This window comes from Megascapheus bottae, chromosome 1 (genome assembly GCF_031878675.1).
Source record: "Megascapheus bottae isolate mThoBot1 chromosome 1, mThoBot2.hap1, whole genome shotgun sequence".
Lineage (NCBI taxonomy): Eukaryota > Metazoa > Chordata > Mammalia > Rodentia > Geomyidae > Megascapheus > Megascapheus bottae.
In genome coordinates, this window is record NC_143509.1 from 570,968 (window position 1) to 592,184 (window position 21,217).

Sequence of the window (21,217 nt, forward strand, 5' to 3'; positions counted from 1 at the left end):
GCGACTTCCCGGGCGCCGCGCAGCTCTACGCCACCGACGGGAGACCGGGCGGGGGCCGGGCGGGAGCGCTGGAGGGAGGGACGGAGCCCCGCCGGCCCCGGGCCGCGCGCCCGCCGCGCGTGCGCAGGTGCAGGCCGGCGAGAGAAAACCACATTCAAACCGGGAACGGAAGCCGAAGCAGCAGCAGCTCCGCCCCCTGCGCCCCCTGCGGCCCCTCCGCCCCGCGCACGCGCGCCGCCCGCCACTCAGGCGTCTCTAGGCAGCGGTTGGGGCGGAGCCAAGGCCGCGAGCCGCGGCGGCGGCGGCGGTTGGAAGCCCCGCCCCCCGAGCGCATGCGCGCATCGGCGGCGCGGCCTCCCGCTCGGCGCCGGGGCGCGGTTGGCGTTGCCTGAGGGGCGCGCGCGCGCCTGCGCCGGCGTCCTCCTCGCGCACGCGCACGGCGGCGGCGGCGGGGGCACGGCGGCGGCGGCTCGGCGGCGGCGGCGGTTCCTGCCGGGGCTGTGCGAGGCTCGGCGGCGCGGCGGCGGGCGGAGGCGGCGCCGAGGGCGGCGGCGGCGGCGGCGGGGTCTCGCGGGCGGCGGCCGGGCGCTCCGGGGCGGGCGCGGCGGCGGCGGCGGCGGCGGCGGCCCGGGCGGCCTGCGGCCTAGGCCTGGTGGCGGCGGCGGGCTCGCGGGCGGCGCGGCGGCGGCGGCGGCAGCATGAGCGTGGAGGCGTACGGGCCCAGCTCGCAGACGCTCACCTTCCTGGACACGGAGGAGGCGGAGCTGCTGGGCGCCGACACGCAGGGCTCCGAGTTCGAGTTCACCGACTTCACGCTCCCCAGCCAGACGCAGACGCCCCCCGGCGGGCCCGGAGGCCCGGGCGGCGGCGCGGGCGGCCCTGGCGGGCCCGGAGGCCCGGGCGCGGCGGCCGGACAGCTCGACGCGCAGGTGAGCGCGGCACATGGCGGCCGGAAGCGGCGGGGCGGCGGGACCCCGGCTCCCCTTCCCGCTCGGGGACCCCCGGCTCCCCGGCCCGCGTTGACCGGGTCCCGCCCGCCGCGGCCCCCCGTGTGGCCGCTGCCACCCGGGCTCGGCGGCCTCGCTCTCCCCCTTTCCCACCCCCGCTCCCCCGGGGCCGGGGACCCCGCCGGTTACGTAACCGGGCCTTCCCCGGGAAGTGCGGTTGGCCGGGGCCCGGGAGGCCCGCGCGAGCCCCGGGGTTACGTAACCGGCGGCCCCGCCGGAAGTTTGGCTTGCGCGGCGGCCGGGCGCGGAGAGGGGGCCGGCGGGGAGAGGGTCGGGCGCGGGGAGAGGGTCGGGCGCGGGGAGGGGGCCGGCGGGGAGAAGGCAGGGCGCGGAGAGGGGGCCGGCGGGGAGAGGGCCGGCGGGGAGGCGGCAGGTGCGCACTTCCGCCGGGCGCCCCGCCGCGCCCAGGCCGCGACCCGCTGCTCCGCCCGCCACAGGTGTCCGCGCCCAGCCGGCCCGCCCGCCCGCCCGCTCACCCGCCCCACGCGGGGGCCGCGCGCCTGGCCACCTGGGGAACACCTGGGCTTCGCTGACCCGGGGAGGGCCCGGCTACTCTCGCCCCTCTCGCCCCTCTGCCTTCCGACTGTGGAACCTGGGGGTGGCTGCTTGCTGGTTTCTTTCCAACCAGAGGGAAATGTGGGTGCCAGCACGGCCTGGCGGCCACCCTGCAGCCTGAGGGGCAGGCGGAGGGCAGAGATGTCTGGACAGCCCCAAGGAGCGGGGCAGCTGGGCGGAGGGGCCCGCACGGTGGTGAGGCCTGTCTACTGTGGCCCGGGTAAGGCTTCACTCAGTCGCTTGCCCCTTAATTGGCCAGAGGTGGTGGCTGCCTTGTTGGCGTTGAGGTGGTGGAGTTATTTCCTGCTGCCCTCCCCACTCAGCTGCTGGAGTGAACCCTGCTCCCTTGAGAGCTCTGAGGGCAGTAGAGTCCGGCCTCTGTTCCTGGGGAACCCAGGGCCTGCTTGCCTGGACCCCACCTCTGGCCCCTCCTGGGGGATCTCCGCAAGAGCGGGGAGTATGGCAGTGCCGGGTGTTCTCCTGGATGGCTGTTGGCCTAGGCTGTGAGCAGTGTGTGGGAAGGGGTTTCTGGCCGTTGTCAGGAGGGGACCCTCCATTGGGATCCGGAGTGCTGGCAGCCAGCCATGGAGGAGCTTTCTGAACCATTCCATTTCAGTGCTGTGGCCCCCATCAGTGGCTCTCCCACCAAGCCTATGCCATCCAGTGTGCACATCACAGTGGTGCCACCAACCCAAAAGAAGCTCCGCATCCCTCAGCCTCCCCACCCCCTGCAGTCAGACACAGTCCTCTTTGAACCCTGCCTTGTCTTTTGGGAGACAGACCTGTCTGTAGGCCCAGCTGGGGTCCTACCTGTACCTCCAATGTGTTTTGAGGGTGACAGTAATGTCGCCATACTCAGCCACTGGTTGAGATAGTCTCCTGGGCCTTTATGCCCTGTGGCTTCAAACTGAGATTTTTCCATGTCCACCTCCCAAGAGCTAGCCTGCTGTGTTCGGCTAATGTTCGGTCTAATGTTCTCAGAGGTCACATCCATCGTAGCATGTCGGTGCCTTGGTCTTTTTCTGTTGTTGTTTTTCCCAGACCTGGGGCTTGAACTCAGGGACTGAGCACTGTCCTTAGGCTTTATCAAGGTTAGAGCTCTACTACTTGAGCCACAGCACCACTTCCAGGAATCAATCCTGGGTCTTCATGCATACTAGGCAAGCATTCTATCACTAGGCCAAACTCCCAGCCCCCCTTGGTCCTTTTCATGACTCAGTAATCCGTTGTGTTGCCAGACCATGTGGCATTTCCCCATTCTGTCGGTGGCTGTCTTGCTGTCTGGGTTGCTGTGTCCAGCCCTGTGAGAGGGAGTGTGGAGGGTGGGGAGCGGGGAGCTCCCCACGGGGCTACGCCACCTCAGAAATTACTATGTGAAGTGCAGAAAGCCTGAGAGAGGCTGGGGCCTTGCTCCTGCTACGGTTAGGGGGAGTGCTGGTTAACTCGCCAGAGTAGACTTGGCTAGCAAAGAGAAAGAAGGGGGGTGCGGAGGGCATGGAGCCCTGCAGGGCCTGCACTCTCACCGAGTGTCCCCCAATGGTGACAGTTGGAAAACAACACAAAACACTCAAAGAAGGCAATTGATGCGCGTGGCTTTGAATGTTGGGATTTCTCAGTGAGACTGCGGACACACGGGACACGGGGGCCCAGGTGTCAGTGCCATCAAGCACAGACAGGGATGCCCACCTCCTGTGACCTGCAGGTGCCACTCACTCCCAGGAGACTCCTCCTGCATGCTGGGCTTCTCATCTAACATCCAGAGCTATGCCTCTCCCTGGTTCTGTTCAGAGCTATAGTTCTCTCTGCAGGCGCTGCTCTGACCAATCACTGATCTGGACTCTGTCTTGAGTGTCTGCTTTGTGGGTACCTTCCCTGCGGGAGCTGTGCCCCCTCCCAGATGCCAGCACTGGCAGAGCTCGTCCCTGACTTCCTGTTGTTGTCGTACCCGTGCTGTGTACCACATTGGTTGGAGCTCTGTCAATTAAACCAAACCTTCAGCCAATGGCTCTGACACTTGACACCAGGCTTCCATTTGGCAGGCCTCTCCCACAAGTCCTGGGGGTCCAGGTGGCGAATTGTCCCTTTGTCTAGTTAGTGTCTCTGTCCACATCTGACCTGACTGGGGAGCAGCCAACTCCACACGACCTGTGAGCTCCCACGAGCTCACTGCTTTCTCTCAACTGTCTCAACGTGGACCTGGAGCTGCACACTGGCAGGTTCCACACCCAGGGCTCTGAGTTCTCATGTTCACTTCCAGGCTGCCTCCACCCCTCCCCTCTACAGTTCCTCCTGGTGTCGCTTTGTCCTGCCAGAGGAAAGCCTTGGCCTGCCGTGTGGTCTCTGATAGAAAATCACCATGCAGTGGGCGCCAGTGGATCATGCCTGTAATTTCAGCTACTCAGGAGGCCAAGAGAGGAGGACTCTGGTTTGAAGTGGACCAGGGCAGAAAAATGCCTGTTGTTTGTTTGTTTATGGTGCCAATCCTGGGGCCTGAACTTGGTCTGGGTAGTGTCCCAGAACTTCTTTTGCTCAAGGTTAGTTAGCACTCTACCCTTTGAGGCACAGCTCTGACGTTTTCTGTGCATGTGGTACTGAGGAATCAAACCCAGGGCTTCATGCATGTTAGGCAAGCACTCTGTCACATTCCCTGCCCTGTCCCAGAGCTTTTTTCCTCGTGGACTCTGTGTGTGTGTGTGGGGGGGGGAGCGTCATGGGGCTTGAACTCAGCCCTGGGCCCTGTCCCAGAGCTTTTTTCCTCGTGGACTGTGTGTGGGGGGGGGGGGGAGCGTCATGGGGCTTGAACTCAGCCCTGGGCCCTGTCCCAGAGCTTTTTTCCTCGTGGACTGTGTGTGTGTGTGTGTGTGTGTGTGTGTGTGTGTGTGTGTGTGTGTGTGTGTGTGTGTGTGGTGGGGGAGTGTCATGGGGCTTGAACTCAGCCCTGGGCGCTGTCCCTGAGCTCTTCAGCTCCAGGCTACCACCCTATCTTGAGCCAAGCCTCACTCCCCATTTTCTAGAGGTTAATTGGAGATAAGAGTCTCAGGTCCTTTTGTGCCCCTGCTGGCTTTGAACCTTGATCCTCAGATCTCAGCCTCCTGAGTAGCTAGGATGACAGTTGTAAATCATGAGGTTTTGTTTTGTTTTGTTTTGCCAGTCCTCACTTGAACTCAGGGGCTGAGCACTGTCCTTGGGCTTTCTCAAGAGTAGAGCACTGCAATTGAGCCTCAGCATACTTTTGGATTTTTTCTGTGTATGTGGTGCCCAGGAATCAATCCTGGGTCTTCGTGCATACTGGGTGAGACTCCCTGCCGCAGTCATGAGATTCTTTTTTTTTTTGAGGTTTTGCTCTTAGGCCACTCCATTATCTTTGTTTTTTTCCAGTCCTGGGCTTGAGCTCAGGGCCTGAGCACTGTCCTTGGACTTTCTCAAGGCTAGAGCTCTACCACTTGAGCCTCAGCACCACTTCCAGCTTTTTTCTATGTGGTACCGAGGAATCGAACCCAGGGCTTCATGCATGCTAGGCAAGCACTTTAACCACTAGGCCAAACTCCTGGCCCAGTCATGAGATTCTTTTCTCCAGTTAGCCACCAGAAAGCCAGAAGTGGAGTTGTGGCCCAAGTTGTCATCTTGCCTTGAAAAGCCAGAGGAGAGTGTGAGGCTGTGAGGTGAAGAAGCCTAGTCCTGGCACAGGCTGGCATTGTGCTGTGTGTGACTCTTCTCATGGCTGGGGCAGTTCAGTCCAGGATATTGGACAGTGAGTGGTGGCTGTCACCACCCCACTGGCCCAGTTTGCAACTTTAACCTCTGGGGCTGGGACCTGTACAGCGTGCCCCGAGCAGCCTTGCTGCTCACCCTGCTGACCACCCTGCTGGCACATGCTGTGTACCATTGAGGGTGGCCAGTGTTGGCCATCGAGTTTCTGCCACTCTCACACTGCACAGAGCAGGGCATGCTGGCCAGAATTGGGCTCCACCTTCATCTTCCATCAGACGCACTGGGGCGTGGTCCCGCAGGCTCCCCAAGCCCAGGTGGGAGTGCTCAGGAGAGTGCTCTTACGTGCCAGGGGAAGCTGCGTCCCTAGCAGTGCAGCTCTTTGCTGCAGGTGGGGTGGGCGCAGTGGGCGTCGCCCCCACAGGGATGCTGTGCTGCTGTGGTTTGGGATAGCCATGGGTCCTGGCAGACCTGCCACTGGCGCCCTGAGGGAGGGACGCTGATGAGGAAGGAGGCCTGGCCCCTGGCTCCGCCATGGAGGAGGAGGGAGAGGTGGTGGCTGCAGGGCTGTTGGCCCTCTGTAAGTGGGGAATTGTTCAGAGTAAGTTGAAAATGTGAGCGTCTCTGCAGCTAGCCGCCCCAAGGGATGGTGAACCTCTGTGTTCTCTTCTTTAGACCTTGGAAATGCAGAGCAAATGGTGAGTCACTTTGTGTCTCAGCCTCGCTCTTAGCACTGTTGTTGGGTGCTGGCTCCCTTCTGGTGTAGTCCTGCGGCAGGGGTGGAGGCAGCCCAGGAGGCCACCTGGGAGGTGCCCTGTGCGTGAAGACCTTGAGGGGCAGGTCCTGGGCCACAGAGTAGTGGGGCTTCTAGGAGGTTTGCCGTGTGCCTGTGGCCTGAGCGCTCTGCCTGCTGGGAGCAGAAAGCTTTTCCTCTGTGAGTAAGCAGAGTGGCCTTTCAGGAGGCTCTGGAGTCTGCCAGTGGCTGCCTCTTGCAGGACCTTGCAGGCGATGGTTGGCTGACAACCCTGGGTGGGGAGACAGCGCTAGCCCTCTTCCCCCCTCAGGCCTGACTCTGCCACCGGGCTCCGCCCCAGGACTTGTGGTTCATTTATTTTAGGGTTATTTCCAGATGTGTTTATCTCTGGAGTTTCAGAGTGGGTGGAGAAACCAGTCTGGGGTGCTGGGGTGCTCAGGAGTGGGTAGGCAGGCCGGCGGAGAGTCCTCCCCCTCTCTCCTCTGCTCCCCCCTCCCTCTTCTAGTACCCAGCCTCCATGAAGGAGGCAGAGTCCACAGGCCTTGTGCTTCTCCCCTCCCCCTTCATGGGACTTAAACTCTGGGCCTGGGTGCTGCCCCTGAGCTCTAGAGCTAAAGGCTACCACCCTACCCTTGAGCTACAACCCCACTTGCAGTTTCCTGGTGGTTCATTGGAGATAAGAGTCTCATGGCCTTTAGTGCCTGGACTGGCTTTGAACCTTGATCCTCAGATCTCAGCCTCCTGAGTAGCTAGGATGACAGGCGTGAGCCACAGAGGCTGCCAACTTTTTTTTTTTCTATTTTTGCAGTCCTGGGCCTTGAACTCGGGGCCTAATCACTGTCAATCCTACCGTACCTCCCTCCTAGCAGGACTGACAAGTGGACATTTCAGCTCAGTTGCTTTGCCTTGTTTGTGCTGGTACTGAGGTCTTAAGGCCTGAGCGCTGTCTGCTGGCTTGCTTGCTTGCTTCCTTCCAGTTTTTTTTTTTTTTTTGTCAGTACTGGGGCTTGAACTCAGGGTCTGGGCTCTGTCCTTGGGCTTTTCCCTCAAGGCTAGTGCTCTACCACTTGAGCTACAGCACCATTTCTGACGTGCGTGCGTGCGTGTGTGTGTGTGTGTGTGTGTGTGTGTGTGTGTATGTATATGTGTATGTGTGTGTGTGTGTGTGTATCATGGGATTGAATTTGCCCTGGGCACTGTCCCTGAGCTCTTCAGCTCAAGGCTACCACCCTACCCTTGAGCCAAACCCCACTTTCCATTTTCTAGAGATTAATTGGAGGTAAGAGTCCCAGGTCCTTTTGTGCCTGGGCTGGCTTTGAACCTTGATCCTCAGATCTCAGCCTCCTGAGTAGCTGGGATGACAGGCGCGAGCCACTGCGCTGGGCTTCCGGCTTCTCTATGTAGGTGGTACTGAGGAATCAAACCCAGGTCTTTATGCATGCGAGGCGAGCACTCTACCACCTGGCCACACTCCCGGCCTCCTGTAGCTCTTCTGATCAAGGCTGGCACTCTACCATTTGAGCCACAGCTCCACTTCTGGCTTTTTAGTGGTAGATTGTAGGCCAAGAATCTCACAGACTTTCGTCCCTGCACTAGTTTTGAACTGCGGTCGGCAAATCTCACTCGGCCTCGTAAGATGCTAGGATCACAGTGAGGGCGCGTCCGTTCACAGGCCTGCCTGGTGCCCCAGTGAGTCTCCTGCACTGCTTCTGCACTCACAGCATCAGGCTGGGTTCTGACAGCCACCAGTTCTGTGGTGGGAACTTCCAGGGGTGCAGCTCAGAGCCACCACTGCCCTGGCCCAGCCTCCTTCCTGTGGGCCCCGGGGGAGGCGGGAGGCGACAGGCGGCAGGACCTCGGCCTCAGAGCCCACTGGGCATGCCTGTAGCTTAGTCACTGAAACCAGCCTGTGTGGGAGCTCACTGCTCTGAAGTCAGCGGAAGTGGCAAGGCCTGGCCTGGCCACCGCTCCAGGTGGCAGCCAGCACTGGTTGAGAGGAAGGCCCCACCAGGGAACTTGGCTGTCAGCTGGGCCACTTTTCAAAAAAAAAAATTACTCTGTATGTGCGCGCGCGCGTGTGTGTATGTGTGTGTGTGTGTGAATGAACATATACTATACAAATCCTCACTGCTCAGGAGACTGAGATCAAGGATGACCGTTCAAAGCCAGCCCGAGCTTGAAAGTCGGTGAGACGCTAATCTCCAGTGAACACCAGAAAACTGGAAGGGGTGCTGTAGTTCAATGTGGTGCAGTGCTAGTCTTGAGCTAAAGAGGTCAGGGACACCACCCAGGCCCAGGGTTCAAAGATTGTGTGTGTGTGTGGTGTGTGTGTGGTGTGTGTGCGCGCGTATGCGCGCGCACGCAGGAGGGAGAGAGGGAGAGAGTGTGTGTGTCTGAATCCTGGTGCTTGAACTTGGCCTTCGCGTTGTCACTGAGCTTTTGTGCTCTAGGCCAGCCTTCTCCTAGGTGAGCCTGTACTTTTTTTTGGGACGTTAATTGGAACTTAGAGTCTCATGGACTCCCCGCTCTGAACTGTGATCCCAGGTCTCAGCCTCTTGAGTAACCAGGATTACAGGGTCGGCCATTGGTGCCCATCCACACCCACCTCCCCTGTTCAAAGTGGGGCTTGAACTCTGGGCTTGGTGTGTTCCCTTGAGCTCTTCAGCTCAAGACCGCCCTACTCTTTTTTGGGGGGCTTGGGGCTTGAACCCAGCCTGGGTGCTGTCCCTGAGTTTTCAGCTCAAGGCTACCACCCTACCCTTGAGCCAAGCCCCACTTCCTGTTTTCTAGAGTCTCGATCCTCAGATCTCAGCCTCCTGAGTAGCTAGGACAGCAGGCGTCAGCCATGGCGAGGCTCTGCCCTACTCTTGAGCCACAGCACCACTTGTGGTTTTCTAGTGGCTAATTGGTGATAAGTCTTAGGGACTTTAGTACCTGGACTGGCTTTGAACCTCGATCCTCAGATCTCAGGCTCCTGAGTAGCTGGGATGACAGGCACGAGCCACTGCGCCTGGACCAGCTGGACCGGGTCTTTTTAAGTAGTTGTACACAGGGGTTACCACAAGGGAGACTGAGCAGAATGCACCTTGGTCTAGGGCCGCTTCTGACCCTGGAGCCGCCCAGGGGCCTGCGAGGAGCTTCTCAGGCTCCTCAGTGACCCCCCGCTCTGCTGCAGGTGGGACCTGAGGGCATCCTTCAAAATGGGGCTGTGGACGACAGCGTGGCCAAGACCAGCCAGCTGCTGGCAGAGTTGAACTTTGAGGAAGATGAAGAGGACACCTACTACACCAAGGATCTCCCCATCCACGCCTGCAGGTGGGCGGCCCCGGCTCCCGCGCCCGCTCGGAGAGGCCTCCTGCTGGCCAGAGCCACCGGCCTGGGCCGATGAAGAGATGCCGGTGCTCTGGCCAGGAATCCGACCAGGGCTTGGCTCGGCTCTGCTGGCCCCGGGGCTGCTTGGTGATGGCTGCTGAGGGTGGACTAGCCTTTACCCTGGCTGTAGTGTTGCTTGGTTTTGGCCTCCGTTGGGCGTCACATGTACGTGGTTGTAAGAATGTCACCGTTAACTGGGTCGTGGAGGCTCACACCTGTCATCCTAGCTACTCAGGAACCTGAGGGCCAAGGATCTTGGTGCAGAGCCAGCCTGGGCAAGAAACTCAGACTTTGAGCTCCAGGAACCACCAGCCAGCCAGCCAGCAATGGAGCTGTGGCTCAAAGTAGTCGAGTGTTAGTCTTGAGCGCGAAGAGCTCAGGGACGGCATCCATGCCATCACTGTGGTGTGCAGTGACACCTTCAGATGGTCCCGCTGGCTGCAGGGCTTGGCTACACAGGCCCCGTCCTCCCTGCGTCCCCCTGGTGACCAGGGGAGCTCAGCCATGCACATGCTGTCACCAAACACTGGCTTTGCACATAAGGAGCACTGTCTCTAGAGTCAGTGAACTCTGAAAAACCCAGGCCAGAGGCTTTCCAGGCCGTGTGTGGGGAGGTGGGGGTGAGCAGGGGTCGAGGTCCTCACACATACTGCAGTTGAGGAGGAAGACAGCGGCTTTCCCAGGTGTCTGGGAGGCCAGCCAGCCTCCCATGGAGCCCTCGGGCGGGCCCGGCCCGGCCCTGCCCTGCCCTGCCTGGCCTGGGTCCCGTCCCCAGGAACCCAGCGCCCTCTGCTGGTGCCCTGCCGCTACCACGCTCCAGGCCTGCGGGAGGGACCTGGTGTTCTGCCACTGCCCAGGTTCCCCAGAAGTGGCTTTGGCCTGGGTGCTGGCCTCTGCACCCTCCCCCGGGTGCCCTCAGTGCAGCTTGCACGGTTAGTCCGGTGACTGTCACTGGGCTTGTGGCTGTGAAGTCCTGAGGCTTGAACTTAGGGCTGGGTCCTATCTATCCCTGAGCTGCTTTTTGCTCAAGGTGCTCGCTCTGCCACTTGAGCCACGGCCCCACTTGTGCCTGGAGTAGCTTTGAACCATTACTCTCAAACCTCATCCTCCTGAGTAACTGGGATCACGGGGCTGAGCCACCAGTGCCTGTCTTGAGGAACATTTCATGAAAACTTGAACATGTTGCATGAAGCAGGATAAAGTCCTGCTAAAAGAAAGCCAGAGTGGGGGCCGGGAGTGTGGCCTAGTGGTTAAAGTGCTTAGCATGCATGAAGACCCGGGTTCGATTCCTCTGTACCACATACATAGAAAAAAGCCGGAAGTGGTGCTGAGGCTCAAGTGGTAGAGCTCTAGCCTTGAGGAAAAAATCCAAGGACAGTGCTCAGGCCCTGAGCTTAAGCTCAGGACTGGCAAAAAAAAAAAAAAAAAGACCTAGGTTCGATTCCTCGTACCATATTCATAGAAAAAAAACAAAACTGTTGCTGTGGCTCAAGTGGTAGAGCTCTAGCCTTGAGAAAGTCCAAGGACAGTGCTCAGGCCCTGAGCTCAAGCCCAGGACTGGCAAAAAAAAAAAAAAGAAGGCCAGAGTGCCCACTTCCAGCGGTAACTGTTGATGTTTGGCTTTGTTTAGTTACTGCGGAATCCATGACCCTGCCTGCGTGGTGTACTGTAACACCAGCAAGAAGTGGTTCTGCAACGGCCGCGGGAACACTTCCGGCAGGTAGGTGCCCTCAGCACCGGAGGCAGCTCCGGCCACCTGTCCCACTGATACTCCCACCACAGGCCGGTGACGTTATGGGACACGCCAGGATACTGTCCCTGCTGCAGAGTCACAGGAGAAGAGCTTCGCTGCAGCTTCTCCTGTTGGAGCAGGCGCTGGTGTCTGGAGATTGTGAGAGGAAATCATCTTTAGGATGAGGAATCGCTCGCACCCTGTTATCACACACTTCTGCATGACACACGTGCTCTCTGTGGGTGTCCATTCTGCTGTGCAGGAAAAGCCCTTGTACTTAGGAGTGGTTTCTGCTCAGCACAGCCAAGAAGGGAAGTGAGCACAGGGCCTCGGCACCGTGGGCTCAGGACAGCAGATGCCTGGGTGCCTGGGCCAAGGCCTGTGTGGACAGGAGCCCCTGTGGCTCCGTCAGGAAGCCTTAGTCACCACCTTATAGGGTGGGGGCAGGGAAGGCTTTTGGGGGCACAGTGAGGCACAGGGCTTGGCAGCAGAGAGGGCGAAGGGGTTGGTGTTTGACTTAAGGAAAGCCCTGGTGGTCAAGAGCCGAGAGCCCTCCACGGTTCCCAGGAGCTGGGAAAGCGCCTCTGCCCCCGCAGCAGCCCTGCGTGGGGCTGGGAGGAGAGAGGAACGGGGGGCCAGCTGTGCTGACTGAGGGAGTGTTCTGAGAGTTGGGGCTGTGTTTCCTGCTCGGTGGGGAGCAGCGGGGAGACCTGGAGGACAGCAGATGGATGGGGTGTGACTGCACTGCTAATGGGCCGTGCGAGGGGCCGGAACTTGGAGCCGGAGGCCCCGGCCGACTGCTGTTTGGGTTGCAGCCACATCGTGAACCACCTGGTGAGAGCCAAGTGCAAAGAGGTGACGCTGCACAAGGATGGGCCCTTGGGGGAGACGGTGCTGGAGTGCTACAACTGCGGCTGCCGCAACGTCTTCCTGCTGGGCTTCATTCCCGCCAAGGCCGACTCGGTGGTGGTGCTGCTGTGCCGGTAAGGGGTGTGGGGGGGCGGGGGGGCACGGGGGTGTGGGGTGCATGCGGGGGAGCCCTTCCTGATGTGGGCTCCACCCTCCCCCTAGGCAGCCGTGTGCTAGCCAGAGCAGCCTCAAGGACATCAACTGGGACAGCTCCCAGTGGCAGCCCCTCATCCAGGACCGCTGCTTCCTGTCCTGGCTGGTGAAGATCCCCTCAGAGCAGGAGCAGCTGCGGGCGCGGCAGATCACTGCCCAGCAGATCAACAAGCTGGAGGAGCTGTGGAAGGTGGGACTCCCCGCCCCTCTCCTTTCCCCCCCCGCCCCCACCACACTGCACTGGGAACACAGTTCTTTTTGCCAGTCCTGGGTCTTGAACTGAAAACTCAGGGCCTGAGCACTGTCCCTGAGCTTCTTTTGCTCCAGGCTAGCATTCTACACTGGGCCACAGTGCCACTTACAGCTTTGTCCGTGTATGTGGCGTTGAGGAATGGAACCCAGGCTTTTCACGCATGCTAAGCGAGCCCTCTGGCACCAGGTCTGCTGTGGCAGGCACTGTTCCTGGGCCCTGGTCCACTGGGTGCCGTGCCCCTGTGCAGGAAAACCCCTCGGCTACCCTGGAGGACCTGGAGAAGCCCGGCGTGGACGAGGAGCCCCAGCACGTGCTGCTGCGGTACGAGGACGCCTACCAGTACCAGAACATCTTCGGCCCCCTGGTCAAGCTGGAGGCCGACTACGACAAGAAGCTGAAGGAGTCTCAGGTGAGGTGCACAGCGCACCCGGGCGCAGCGAGCTGTGTGGTGCCTGTCCTAAGTCTGGGGCCCATCTCCAGCTAATACCCTCCCCGCCCCCGCGTGCTCCACACAGCCCAAGTGAGATGGGCCCCCCACCACGTGTTCAGGTCAGGGCAGCCCGTCGGAGCTGCTGTGGCTTGCTGCCAGCTGTTAACAGGGCTTCTGTGCCCCGCCCCACCTGCTGTCCCACCAGGCGCCTGGTGGGCCTGTGTCTGCAGAGGGCTGATTAGGGCTCTTGTTTTCCATACACTCAGACTCAAGATAACATCACAGTCAGGTGGGACCTGGGCCTTAACAAGAAGAGAATCGCCTACTTCACTTTGCCCAAGACTGACTCTGGTAATGAGGATTTAGTCATAATTTGGTTAAGAGGTGATTTTAAGTTTTAAAATATTTGTGACCATAAGTAGTGTAAAATTCCTAGTTCCCCCTGTGATGTGTCCCCTTGATTTGCGCTCTGGTGGGAGCTGTGGTGTGGAAAAATAACCCACTCTCTTCCCATCTCTCCACTGTCAGACATGCGGCTCATGCAGGGAGACGAGATCTGCCTGCGGTACAAAGGGGACCTGGCGCCCCTCTGGAAGGGCATCGGCCACGTCATCAAGGTTCCTGACAGTATCCTTCCCACTAGCCGCGCGGGGTGAAGGCACAGGGCCGGTGGAGAGGCTGGTGGTGCCGTCTGCCTCCCTTTGCTGCCCCGGGGAAGCCATAGGTCTTGTGTGCCTGTCGTGTGTGCGCGCACATTCCCCCGTGCCCGCCTGTGTGTGTGCGTGCCTTGCGTTTCCCGTCTGAGGGCGTGTGTGCAGCCCGACTGTAGCACTCACTGTCAGTGGCGGTGTGACAGGCTTGGCCTGATGCCCCTGTTGGCTCTGCGTGCCCTGCGTCCCCTCCCCGGGTGCGGGAGCATGGGCACAGCCGGGCAGCAGCTTTGGACAGAGAATCAGGCTTAACTCAGTGTCCAGATTACGGTGACGAGATCGCCATCGAGCTCCGCAGCAGCGTGGGGGCCCCGGTGGAGGTCACCCACAACTTCCAGGTGGACTTTGTGTGGAAGTCCACCTCCTTTGACAGGTATGCGGCCTGCGCTCCTCCCGCGCCGGCGCCCGCGGCCAGAGAGCGCCCCCCCTGACCCTGCCCTTTCCCCCAGGATGCAGAGCGCCTTGAAAACCTTTGCTGTGGACGAGACCTCCGTGTCTGGCTACATCTACCACAAGCTGCTGGGCCACGAGGTGGAGGACGTGATCATCAAGTGCCAGCTGCCCAAGCGCTTCACGGCCCAGGGGCTCCCGGACCTCAACCATTCTCAGGTTCCTGAGGGGCGGGGCGGGCGGGCGGGGCCTGGCTCCCAGGGCAGCCCAGCTCATGCTGCCACGGGCCCTGCAGGTGTATGCAGTGAAGACGGTGCTGCAGAGGCCCCTGAGCCTCATCCAGGGACCACCTGGCACCGGCAAGACCGTCACGTCAGCCACCATCGTCTACCACCTGGCTCGGCAGGGCAACGGGTAGGGGTGTGGGCCGGTGGGGAGGCAGCAGGGCACCGTTAGGCTAGCGCTTTCAGCGGGGTCTGGGGCGCCCAGGCTCTGAGCCTCGCTTCGGGCCCCTCCCTGAAGCTGCACTGTGCACGTCTCCACCAGGCCTGTGCTTGTCTGCGCCCCAAGCAACATCGCCGTGGACCAGCTGACGGAGAAGATCCACCAGACGGGGCTCAAAGTGGTGCGTCTGTGCGCCAAGAGCCGGGAGGCCATCGACTCCCCCGTGTCCTTCCTGGCCCTGCACAATCAGATCAGGAACATGGACAGGTGGGGGCCCGGGGGCTGGGGCTCCTCCACACTGCTGGCATGGGCGGGGCCTGCCACTGACCCACCGCCTCTGCTTTTAGCATGCCGGAGCTGCAGAAGCTGCAGCAGCTGAAGGATGAGACGGGGGAGCTGTCCTCGGCGGACGAGAAGCGATACCGCGCCCTCAAGCGCACGGCCGAGAGAGAGCTGCTCATGGTGAGCCGCCCCACCCTATGCTGCCCCTGCCACAGACGCAGGGCCCCTGGAGCAGCCCTTACTGGGGCCTGGCCCGTGAGTGTCGTCTAGCAGAGCAGTGGCTGTAGGTGCTGTGGGGAGCCAGGCAGGCGTCATCCCAGCACCTCTGAGGCCTAACAAGGCCCTGGCTCGGGAAAGAAGCGCACGTATGGGCCAGGAGCAGATCCTAGTGGTTGTGTGCTTGCCTGCCACACACAAGGCCCTGGGTTCCATTCCTCAGTACCACGTGCACCGGAAAAGCAGGAAGTGGCACTGGGGCTCAGGTGGCAGAGCCCTTGCCCTGAGCAAAAGTGCCCAGGCCCTGAGCTCAAGCCCCAGGCCTGAAGAAGAAAAAAAAAGGAAGAGATCCCCTGTATCCCAGTCTGAGGGCAAGGAGCAGGGCACCCGGCACCCCAGCCCTGCTGACTGGTATCGTGCCGGCCTCCTGATGCCTCTGTGCCCCCCAGAATGCCGACGTCATCTGCTGCACCTGTGTGGGCGCGGGCGACCCGAGGCTGGCCAAGATGCAGTTCCGCTCCATCCTCATTGACGAGAGCACGCAGGCCACAGAGCCCGAGTGCATGGTCCCCGTGGTCCTGGGAGCCAAGCAGGTGGGTGCCCTCCCCCTGGCAGGCGGCAGGCGGCTCGGGCCGTTGTCTGCCCAGGCAGCTTGGTGCCCCGGGCCTCACCCTCACGTGGCGTCCTCTCATGGCCCTTCCCCAGCTGATCCTGGTGGGGGACCACTGCCAGCTGGGCCCCGTGGTGATGTGCAAGAAGGCGGCCAAGGCCGGGCTCTCGCAGTCGCTGTTTGAGCGCCTGGTGGTGCTGGGCATTCGGCCCATCCGCCTGCAGGTCCAGTACCGCATGCACCCCGCCCTCAGCGCCTTCCCCTCCAACATCTTCTACGAGGGCTCGCTGCAGAATGGCGTCACTGCAGGTACGGCCAGGGGACGGGCGGCCTCCTGGGGTGGGGAGCTGCCGCGTGAGCACGGCCCTGCCGTTCTGTGGAGACGTGCAGAGCCCTCCACGGGCCTCCCTGTCCTGCAGGGCTCCACATTACCCGTCCACAGGTGGGGATGGCAAGACGGCAGGCGGGTCGTGCCAAACCCTGGGTGCTGTCCGTCCACGCTCCACGTGAACCACGGTGGCAGAGCCGCTGTGCACGGGCCTGTGGGAGGGGCTGGCCTCCCACTCGCAGCAGACTCTTCCCCAGCTATAAGTCCTGTGGGCTTCCCAGAGAGACTGGGCTGTGCCCGCAGTGACCCCTTGGGCTCTGCTGTCTCCTTTGTCCCGCCCAGTTGGAAGCTCTAGCAGCAAACTCTGGGAGTGCTGTGTAGCCTCTGCTCCTTTCGCCTGGCCCCTGGCCGTGTGTGCACAAGTGTTTGGTGTGGTGGGTGTGTGCGTGCCTGAGTGCCACCACACATACCGCATGGGCCAAGCCCATGTGTGGGCACCGCAGGGCTGGGCAGCGTGGGCACCTGTGGAGCGGCCGCTGGCGTCCCATGCTGGCCAGGCGGCTGGCAAGGGGGGGTGAGGTTCTAGAACCACCCGTGTGTCCTTGTTGAGGAGGTCTGGATAGGCCGGGAGGGAGTGTGGCCGCCTGTGGTCGCAAGGGGCAGGCGGCCCTCTGCTGACCCTTCACACCTTTCCCCTACTCCTGCCCTCCCCGATGGCAGCCGACCGTGTGAAGAAGGGCTTTGACTTCCAGTGGCCGCAGCCCGACAAGCCCATGTTCTTCTACGTGACCCAGGGCCAGGAGGAGATCGCCAGCTCGGGCACGTCCTACCTGAACCGGTGAGCACCACGCTGGCTGGTGCGGGGGCCGGGGCGGGCGCCCGGGGCGGCGCGGGGGTCTGGTGTGAGCGCTGGGTGTTGCTAGGACGGAGGCTGCCAACGTGGAGAAGATCACCACGAAGCTGCTGAAGGCGGGCGCGAAGCCCGACCAGATCGGCATCATCACCCCGTATGAGGGCCAGCGCTCGTACCTGGTGCAGTACATGCAGTTCAGCGGCTCCCTGCACACCAAGCTCTACCAGGTGGGCCCACCTGGGGCGTACCCCGTCCTGGCCAGGGCAGGGCTTGGGTCCCTCTTGGAGTCACCCCGTGGGCAGTGTCTGCCCTGCCTTGGCCGTGTCCGTGTGGCGTGGGGGCCTGGGCGGCAGCTGTCTGATGTGCCTGCTTCCCTCAGGAGGTGGAGATTGCCAGCGTGGATGCCTTCCAGGGCCGCGAGAAGGATTTCATCATTCTGTCGTGCGTGCGTGCCAACGAGCACCAGGGCATTGGCTTCCTCAACGACCCACGGCGCCTCAACGTGGCGCTGACCCGAGCCAGGTGCGCCTGCCCACGTCCCCAGCCATACCAGGCCAGTGTCTGGGAACCCGTGGTCAGGACCTGCCCTGCTTCTGTGGCTCTGAGTCCATCACGGGACCCCATGGCGGTGACTGGACCCCCCAGGGGACGCCAGCAGCCCCTGCTCTCCCTGGGAGGACTGAGGCACTGGGCAGACTGTGCCTGGCAGCCCTGGGTGTGGCTGACCCTCGACGCTGCGCCGCGGCAGGTATGGCGTGATCATCGTGGGAAACCCCAAGGCACTGTCAAAGCAGCCGCTGTGGAACCACCTGCTGAGCTACTACAAGGAGCAGAAGGCGCTGGTGGAGGGGCCGCTCAACAACCTCCGCGAGAGCCTCATGCAGTTCAGCAAGCCCCGCAAGCTGGTCAACACGGTGAACCCTGTGAGTCCCGGCCCCCCCTCCCCCCCAGCCGGGCGGGTGGGGACACATTCCTCACTGGCCTGCTGCCCTGCAGGGGGCCAGATTCATGACCACCGCCATGTACGATGCCCGAGAGGCCATCATCCCGGGCTCTGTGTACGACCGGAGCAGCCAGGGTGAGTCCTGGGCCCCCCGAGTCCGTCCAGCCAGTGCCACCCCGGCCCGCTGGCCTCCCATGGGCAGCCCTGCTGGGGTTTGACGGGCAGAGGTGTGGTTTTTCCATTGTGGGGAACCCCTCTAGCCCCCATGGCCAGGCACCAGCTCTGACTGCGGTTCCCATGGCAACGCCTGTGGGCGGTGCCTTGCAGGCCGCCCGTCCAGCATGTATTTCCAGACCCACGACCAGATCGGCGTGATCAGCGCAGGCCCCAGCCACGTGGCCGCCATGAACATCCCCATCCCCTTCAACCTGGTGATGCCGCCCATGCCCCCCCCAGGCTACTTCGGACAGGCCAACGGGCCAGCGGCAGGTGAGCCGGCGTGGCCGGGGCCCTGATGGCCTCCTCCTGCCCAGGATTTGTGCTTACCGCGGAGGTTCAGACTTCCAATCTGACGGTTGGCTTTCAGGCCGGGGCACCCCTAAAAGCAAGACCGGTCGTGGGGGCCGCCAGAAGAATCGCTTCGGGCTTCCTGGGCCCAGCCAGGGCACCCTCCCCAACAGCCAGGCCAGCCAGGACGTGGCGTCACAGCCCTTCTCGCAGGGCGCCCTGACACAGGGCTACATCTCCATGAGCCAGCCCTCGCAGATGAGCCAGCCCGGCCTCTCCCAGCCCGAGCTGTCCCAGGTGAGCCCCCCACCCCCAGGCCCCATGCCGGGCCTGCGCAAGCCCCACACCGTCCCCAGCACCCTGACCTCCCTGCTCATCTTTCAGGACAGCTACCTCGGGGACGAGTTCAAATCCCAGATCGACGTGGCACTGTCACAGGACTCTACCTACCAGGGCGAGCGGGCCTACCAGCACGGCGGGGTGACAGGGCTGTCCCAGTACTAGAAGGCAAGCAGGCTGCCTCATCCCTGTGCCAGCCTGGAGAGCCCGGCTTCCCTGGCACGGGGCGGGAGGTGGGGGTGTAGCGTGCTGGCCCCGCACACCATCCCTCCCTGGGTGTCTGGCCGGACTGACCACCCTCACCCTGCTCCTGCCCACAGGTGGCGGCGGAAGAGCTAAGCTTCGTGGCTTAGTCCATCAGCATCTTATCCTGGGTAATAAAAATAAAATAAATGGATACCTGTTTTCCACTGCTAAAACTGAAGCACCAGTGTGTGAGCGACAGGAGAGGGCGAGCAGCAAGGGAGGAGCCGAGACCTGAGGAGGAGGAGGAGGAGCAGGAGGAGGAAGAGGAGGACGAGGAGGAAGAGCAGCAGCAGCGGCAGCAGCAGCAGCGACAGCAGCAGCGCCCGCTGGCGGCGAGGAAAGGAGCAGCGGCGGCGACAGTGGCAGGGAAACGCCGCCCGCCCAGCCCAGGGCCGAGACCACTGCGCGCCCCGAGGGCGGAGACCCTCTCAGAGTAGCCCCTTCCTCTGTTCTGTTCTTTCTTTTCTCTTGGATGAAAGGGGACTACGTTTTAGCAGAGCAAACTTGGCATTTCTGCCCCTAGCGGGCTCCCCAGGGGCGGCAGCTTGGCCGCCCGCCGTCTGAGAAGGGTCCCCTAATCTAGGAGGGGGTTTGGGGTTTTCTGTTTGTTTTCATTTAAGATTCTCCGAGGAGTACTGAGCACGTCCCCGAGTCCCAGTGGCAGCCGGAGAGCCAGGAGCTTCCATCAGGCAGTTTCCAAGAGCCCCAGCCCGGCAGCGCCCACGTTCTGAGTGGCAGCAGTGTCCTGGCCTTGTCTGTCCGTGAGGGGTGTGGCCAGGCCCCGGGGCTGGCCGAAGGGCAGCGGGATGGGCGTCCATCCGGGGGCCGCCCCCCTCCCCCGGGTCACAGCGGGGAGGCCCGGCCCACTCTGCCATACCCCCTGCCCGAGCCACCGGACCAGGCCCAGGCCCGCCGGGGGCTGCCACAGCTTGGCGCTGCGGGCGGGTTTGTCACCCAGGCGCCGAGGCCCCGCCCGGCCCCACACCTTTCCCACGCTCCGGGGGCTCGTTCTGCACCCCGCACCCCGCCCCGTTCCACGATCGAGGCGCATCTGTGCACACAGTGTGACTTGGTTTTGATCAATTTGTTTTAAGCTCTTGTCACCAATAAAACGTTAACAAACAAACAGTGGTGGCCTTTACTGGGGGACACAGGAGGGAGGGGAGGGGGCGGGCGGGCCCGTCAGCGGCAGCCGCAGTCGTCAGCCACCATGTCCTCGTAGTGGCGCAGCACCACGTTGTCGCTGTTGTCGAAGAAGAGCACGGAGATGGGCGACAGGCGCGCGGGCACGCAGCAGGGCAGGCCGGCGGCGGCGCCCGGGGCAGCCGCGTGCACCAGCGCGCGCAGCACCGCGTGGTTGAGCGCGGGCGGGCCGCCGGGCGCGGGCAGCGCGGCGGGCAGCGCGCAGTGGCCCTGGCAGTAGTTGGCCTGGAAGCCGCGCGGCGCAATGACCCAGCGGTGCCAGCCCACCTCGCGGAAGCTCACGTAGAGGCGGCGCGCGCGGCAGGCGCCCGCGGGGGGCGGCGGGGCCTGGCGCCGTGGGCGGGCCGGGGCGCCGCAGCGGAGCGGGTCCAGGGTCACCAGCAGCAGCGCGGCCTCGGCCAGCGGCGGGCAGGCGGCGGGCGCGCGGGGCCGCAGCGCCAGGGCCAGGCGGAGGCTGCGCGGGGCCGAGGCGTTGGCGGCCCAGGCGGCGCCCAGCAGCTCGGCGCGCACGGGCAGCTGCAGGGCGCGCACGGCCTGGCGCAGCAGCTCGGGGCCCGGGCCCGCCTCGCCCGCCAGCGCCACGCTCAGCTCCCAGCCGTCCGCGGGGCTCGCCGCGTCCGGGCTCCCCGCCGCCGCGAAGCGCAGCTCCAGCCGGGCGCGACTCGGGAGCTCGAAAGGCTCCACCGCCGACAGGTCGAAGGTCACCGTCCAGGCAGGGCACTCGCCGCGCCCCGGGCGCAGGGCCGCCGCACCTGGGGAACGAGAGCACCGGCTAGCGCCCCGGCCCGCCGGGCACCCGACGGCGGGTCCTGGATGGGGCAGGGGCGGCCCCTGGGCCTCCGCGGAAGGTGTGGAGCTGTGCCCAGGAGGACGCAGGACCGGGACCCCCGAGCGCGGGGCGGGGCGGACGGAGGGGCCCGGGTCCCCCCACCGGCGATGGCCGGCCACACTCACCACGGCCCGGTACGTGGCGCACGATGTTCCCGGAGACCCCCAGCTCCTCCACGTGGCAGGGCCGCAGGGGGGCCGCGGGGGGCCTCCGCCACCCCGCCCGGGCTTCCTGGGGGTCGCGGCGGCGGAACAGGCGCCACATGAGCGGAGGCACAGGCCGGAGCCTGGGTGCGCCACGGGGCGCATGGCGCAGCCCGAGAGCCCGAAGGAGGGCGGCGGTAGGGTCCGGGGACGCCGGGGCGCGGGCCGGGGCTGGGGCGGGCAGCAGCAGGACCAAGAGGAGCTGAACGGGATGGAGCAGCGGCGGCATCTTGCTCCCAGC

The 21,217-nt window shown here is 63.2% G+C and overlaps 2 protein-coding genes across 7 annotated transcripts; one reads left to right on the forward strand and one right to left on the reverse strand.

Annotated features, from left to right (window-relative positions):
- Positions 1-659: 659 nt before the first annotated feature.
- Upf1 (UPF1 RNA helicase and ATPase) lies at positions 660-19,867 on the forward strand. 6 transcript variants are annotated; one of them, XM_090334209.1, is made up of 24 exons: positions 660-929; positions 9,200-9,339; positions 11,027-11,116; positions 11,944-12,111; positions 12,200-12,380; positions 12,691-12,852; positions 13,140-13,257; positions 13,402-13,500; positions 13,830-13,956; positions 14,033-14,192; positions 14,269-14,387; positions 14,520-14,684; positions 14,765-14,879; positions 15,365-15,508; positions 15,621-15,834; positions 16,574-16,691; positions 16,777-16,933; positions 17,086-17,228; positions 17,455-17,629; positions 17,703-17,784; positions 17,977-18,138; positions 18,209-18,453; positions 18,541-18,663; positions 18,816-19,867. In XM_090334209.1, the coding sequence occupies exons 1-23, from the start codon at positions 699-701 to the stop codon at positions 18,658-18,660; spliced, it is 3,435 nt and encodes a 1,144-aa protein (XP_090190335.1). In that variant the 5' UTR covers positions 660-698; the 3' UTR covers positions 18,661-18,663; positions 18,816-19,867. The 6 variants fall into 6 exon arrangements, with proteins under 6 accessions (XP_090190335.1, XP_090190351.1, XP_090190344.1 ...); XM_090334225.1 differs by having other exon boundaries at positions 18,236-18,453; XM_090334218.1 differs by having other exon boundaries at positions 13,848-13,956.
- On the reverse strand, positions 19,861-21,214 carry Gdf1 (growth differentiation factor 1). Its single transcript, XM_090334485.1, has 2 exons — positions 20,899-21,214; positions 19,861-20,696 (listed from the first exon to the last, which is right to left on the reverse strand). Exons 1-2 carry the CDS (start codon positions 21,203-21,205, stop codon positions 19,924-19,926), a joined length of 1,080 nt encoding a protein of 359 aa, XP_090190611.1. The 5' UTR covers positions 21,206-21,214; the 3' UTR covers positions 19,861-19,923.
- Positions 21,215-21,217: the final 3 nt, after the last annotated feature.